At 39.6% G+C, this 5311-nt stretch overlaps 1 protein-coding gene across 1 annotated transcript in view; it reads left to right on the forward strand. All coding sequences in view use genetic code 11, as the record gives it.

Moving 5' to 3' along the window:
- The window catches only part of EGR_06954 (Ubiquitin hydrolase), a gene marked incomplete at both ends in the record, with an annotated part of 6536 nt that extends 1620 nt beyond the window's left edge, over positions 1–4916 (forward strand). The window contains 14 exons of the mRNA XM_024496203.1: positions 55–162; positions 421–515; positions 691–726; positions 1048–1127; positions 1189–1378; positions 2367–2742; positions 2876–2941; positions 3247–3669; positions 3719–3766; positions 3906–4054; positions 4128–4319; positions 4378–4552; positions 4627–4778; positions 4908–4916. Coding sequence (XP_024349406.1) covers positions 55–162; positions 421–515; positions 691–726; positions 1048–1127; positions 1189–1378; positions 2367–2742; positions 2876–2941; positions 3247–3669; positions 3719–3766; positions 3906–4054; positions 4128–4319; positions 4378–4552; positions 4627–4778; positions 4908–4916 — 2099 coding nt within the window. The remainder of the gene's footprint in view (positions 1–54; positions 163–420; positions 516–690; positions 727–1047; positions 1128–1188; positions 1379–2366; positions 2743–2875; positions 2942–3246; positions 3670–3718; positions 3767–3905; positions 4055–4127; positions 4320–4377; positions 4553–4626; positions 4779–4907) is intronic.
- Between the last annotated feature and the right edge of the window lie 395 nt (positions 4917–5311).

The following is a 5311-nucleotide window of genomic DNA, read 5'->3' on the forward strand; positions in this document are numbered from 1 at the left end:
ATCCTTTCATATCTGGTAAAATGTTTTCTTTGCTAAAAATCCACGTGTTTATAGGTCTTTTCAAGTTTTTTGACATCAACAATGATGGATACATTGATGAAATGGAATTTTACAGGGGGCTCGCCTTTTTACCTCACGCAAATGAAGCAGATTCCATAAGACGTATGTGTACACTGTTGTTTTTCTTTGAGTTTATTTAAACTTTTTTTGTGTGGCTGATTTTATTCCAAGCAAATAATTGGTTAATTTAAAATAAGGCCTTGATTGACAACTAAGAAAGTTTGGTTATGGCATTGTCATGGGGCACAGACGGACCTTTATGCATCAAGCATTTAATATGCACCTACGACAAATAAGCTCAAGGGGCGTATTTAGCTAGTTGATTTTACTAACCTATATACTTTTTTACTTTATCTTAAGGTGTTTTTCAGATGTTTTCCTCACGATCTCAAGCCGAGGTGACTTTTAATTCCAACGACGCTGATTTTATCCTTCGACACTTTGTTCCATCACGTGTATGTTTTACCATCTATTGCCTGTCATTCTAAGTGCTCTCAAATCCAATCCACTTTGTAATCTTGCCAACTTGAGCCCTCTTCACTTATTATGAAATCATAGATTAGTCATTTTTATGAATGGGCTACAAGAAGATGGCATTTTACTAATACTAAATCTTGTTATTTTTTACAGATTCGAAAGGAAACTTCTTGCAAAATCTCCGACATTGTGAGTTGGTAAACTTAAAAACTTGGCCTATTCTGTCAGGGAAATTTATTAATTCACTATCACCGGGACAAATCTTAGGTGAATGCATTTCTGTCAACTGCGACTTTCACTACTACTAACATCGGAGGTGTAAGTAGTATGTCTCGCCTTGCATTTTTTAGGGGAAATGCACCTCGCTATCTAAATTCTCTACCTGGGCTGAAAACAATCCAGCATTTCTGCATTTGATCGAATTTATAAAAGCAGTAGGTCTTATGATCTCATTCTTTCATTCCTCTCGTTAATTTTTCATATTCATATTTTATTCGTTAATAATCATAGTATGTGAAAGCCGAACTTTTATCCTTAGTCAATGCATATCGTTTTTGGATTGCCTCTCCCTTCCTCGGAGTCGGAGACAAGTAAGATCATCATGTAAGCTGTTGAATTTTTCTCTTGGCTACATTGTTGACATTTTTTCAGGCATGTTTTCACTGCAAAAGAAGTGCGCTTTGTTTTCAGGTTATGGTTGCACTACGTTATCGTACAACAGTCCAAACAAGGAAGCCAGTGGTTTGTTGTCTCTTCAAAGTATTGGCCATCCTTAGCCGCACAAGGAATCAAAGCGGTAAGGCTTTATTTAACCCATCCACGTGACTTCATTGAATTTAAAGTAAGTGCCATCAAAGTCTCTCAAACCCATAGGCACTCTACTCGACTAAAGTGGTCCCTTTGGGTTCTACTATGTATTAATCCATGCATAGTAACTTTAAAAGCTAGTTCGCACTGCTATATATGTCTTGCTTGTGAAGACTATCATAGCAGATACAGTGAGGATAAATTGTCTGCTTTAGGCAAAAAAAATTCAAAAATCTGAACCTCATGTTGACTTTTCTCAGGCCCTGAAACTATCCAACCAGGTGGAGAAGCCCGACCCCTATCATCCCATTTCGTTGTACAAGAAGTTGTTTACTTCAGCCTCAATCCCTACCGCGCGAGCATCACCGAGACGTACCTCGTCAACTGATAGAATGCGAAGCCTTAGCTTTGCAGAGGGGCTGAATGCTAGGGTACTGGAAAAATCGGTGCATCATCGGGAACCCCTGCAACGGCTCTTCAAATACAAGCTTACTCACCGCGAGATAAAAGCCAAAAAGAAAACAAGTAGAGGTATTTACCGACAACACCAACGACGTCGGCGCAGCAGCAATGTCAATAATTCGGTAAATTTGACCTGGGAAGATGACGGTACTCCCTCCGCTAATAATGCAAAGTCATCGGAGGCATCTCAGGTATCTAAATTATATACAAAATATGAGATTATCACATAAACTCATAATTTTACGTCAACCTTTTTCCTAATCTCTCATTGTGCTAGACGCTTCTTCCATCGCCAGACACTTTGTAATTGATTCCACGCTTAGAATAGGCGAAACACGGAAATACACACAAAGCTGCCATCATTTACATCTTTACTGTCTTTTTGCCATCTTAGTGAATTTTCTTCCTATATTTGTAGCAATTTGGTGGTAGTTCCCAAGCAACAGGGTGTTATAATGCTATAAACAATTTCGCTGGGTGTGACCGGAACACCAAGTGTCTCCTCCTAGAAAATTTGTGCATATCTGGATTACCTTTGAGCATCTCACCGTCTGTTTCAGCCAAAAACTAAAACACCTAAAGAGAGTGTGGGCATGAATGCAACAACCCAAAACACACACATCGCGGTGGACAGACGACTTGCAGAACGAATGCAAGGTTGGAGTGGCATAAACACCAACGGTATTGGTATCAGTGACAATGGTCAATTAATGCCCAGTTACCTGGTTCTCTACACACTAGCATATAATGCTTCAAAAGAGGAGGTGCTGGAAATGCATCCCCTAGAAATCGGTGTTCGCTGGACCGCAGGAAGCAAACCCAAAGTCTCACCTACCGTAGGTGTTATCACTGACACTGGGGTACCCAAAAATCCCCAGTTTTGTGAGTATCCGTTCACACCAGCCTATAGTGGAATCGATGCAATAGCAATACCAAGTAAGATCGCTTGTCAGCTTGCCAATCTAGTTAAAAGCATTTTGCCTTCTACCTTAACGCCAGTAGTAAATTATTCTTGAAAACTTTGTTAATTAAATCTGAAATTATTAAAATCTTGTGTGGTGCATTTTAGGTGGGAAAAAATCGTCTATAATGAAACGCTTAGTCAGTTCGAATGAGAAGCCTCGTCTTGATCCAGGTAAGCAACTTTTTTTTTTCAGACAAGGTCTTTTATGTGAAAGACATGCTAAATCTATATTGAATCCGTGTGTTAAATATCTTGAATTCCTCCCAATTCTAAGTGTAGTATCAATAGGAATTCCGTGAGAAGGTTTGACAAGTCTTAAAAAGTAATTTGTATTTGCCCTCCAACAGCATGGGGAGAGCACAGGCCTTCAAAATCCATCAACTCCAGTGTCCCAATGCGTAGCATTTCCATGCCTGGAGCGAATTGGTCCAATTCCAGCCGTAATTGCATCCATGTCCCTCCAGAAAGGCTTTCAGAGCAATCACTGCGTTTTGTTTTTTCGCGATGTCACACGGTTTCGGAGGTATGTGAAGCCATCAGCAAGAAGTTCGGTGATTACCGCAACCGCGACCTCACACCCGACAACTATCGTGTATGGTTTATTAAAGCCTCCGAACCAGTTGTTGCATCCCGTCAAAGGCCAAAATTGAGCCAGATCACAAAGAACGGAGGATCCTCCAGCTCTAACAGCACCGTCAATAATGACGAGAAGGATAGCGGCAGCCCTAATAACAATCTACTGGCCAAACAAACATGCTTGGTTCCAGTCGATCTCAAAGCGATTGGAAATCACCAGCTCAGTAGATTTTTGGCTGATCAAGATCCACTGGCTCAGCATTACACAGAGCTCTTTGATCCCTATGAAAAGTGCTCTAGAAAGTTTGAATTTGTTGTTGAATGTAGGTTTGCCCATTTTCTTTCCCCTAGTTTTACTTGTTTCATTTATAGGCCTATACCAATTTTACTTTTGGCCACTGGGACAATGTCCAAGCAAAGGTGAGGCTCGGTTACACAACTCTTTGACAGTCTTTATTTCTTAGAATTAAGTGGTTCATTTGTCGGTCTCAAAAACATGGGCAACACATGTTACTTCAATTCGGTGATTCAGTGTCTCCAAAAGACACCACATCTTGAGCACCTGATCATACCGTATCTTACATCACAAACAAAGTAACAGTGGCAGTCGGTTTTTATCCACTTTCTTGTCATAGACTAGCTAATGAATACAAAAAACTCCTCGACCAAATGGCTATAGAAAGCTTGGTGAATCCTCGGAGTTTATGGGTAAGTTGACTGAAGTTGGGTGGATATTGTCACTTGTTATTTCTCATGTATGTCTATATTAATTTCCTTTCAGCATACTTTCGTCCAAAAGGCGCCCACTTTCAGTTCTTTTGTACAACAGGATGCACATGAATTTCTTATTATATTTCTCGACTTACTGAATGAGGAATTGAAACGGAAGAATTCCTCGTCCAAAGTTCGTGCTCTTAATCCCCACGATAGGCGGAAAAAAAGCATCATAAATAAATGTGTTACTGCAGAAAAGGTAGGTTTACTTTTTACCTCGATGGATTTTATTCATTTTATACGACTTTAAATAATAGGCATGGAGAACATTCTGTGCAGAAAATGACTCCCCCATTACCGATGTATTTTATGGGCTCTGCGAATCACGATGCCGATTCGAGGGATGCTGCCACAAGTCGTTGTCTTTTGATCCCTTTGCAAGTCTAACTCTACCCCTTCCAAATGATGAAGATCATTTCATCATTCTCACTGGTTAGTCTCCTTCCTGAAGAAAGTGTTAGCCACTTAAACTGCCTCAATTCAAGTGCGATTTCACTTTTTTACAGTTGTCCCTTCCTATAAAGCAGTGCCGGAGGTAATCAGACTTGAAAGTGTCTATCCCATTACTTTGAACTTTATTCTTTGGGAGGTCTCTCGACGATACAAGTGCTCGTCAAATCAAGTCTTCTTGGCACTGAATAATAATAAAGTATTGACGGTAAATAGCTCTCATGTCTTGTGACATTAACAAAGTCGGATTTTACTGATTCTCTCTCCCCACATCTCACTTTCGTGAAATTTAATTTCTCGATACCATCAAATGTGACTTAACTCTACATATTTTCAGATAGATTAGGAAGTTCCTACGGACTTATGACAAATTCTAGCAGTGACCTACCCCAGTTCAAGATGAGGGGTACTGATTGTCGCCCTCGATCTAGTTACCAAGCTATTAATTCTTCCTTTTGCTTAATCTAGCGTCTTTCGCACTCTTCTACAGAAAACGTGAGTTATTTGTTACTACATTTACATTTTAAGCTGCTTTGGAAGTCGAAATTTTATAATATGATTGACTGATACTTTTATATCTCTTTCCTTTTAACAAAAACTACAGGTGGAAGTTAATAACAAATCTGATTACTGGGCATTTATTCTCCCTTCACGTAAATCAGGTAGGGTTTTTGACCAACTAGGTAAGAAGGTGTAACCCACTATCCTGACCCCCTTAATTAATCTTTTTGTGAATTTTTC

Source organism: Echinococcus granulosus (genome assembly GCF_000524195.1).
Source record: "Echinococcus granulosus chromosome Unknown EG_S00066, whole genome shotgun sequence".
Lineage (NCBI taxonomy): Eukaryota > Metazoa > Platyhelminthes > Cestoda > Cyclophyllidea > Taeniidae > Echinococcus > Echinococcus granulosus.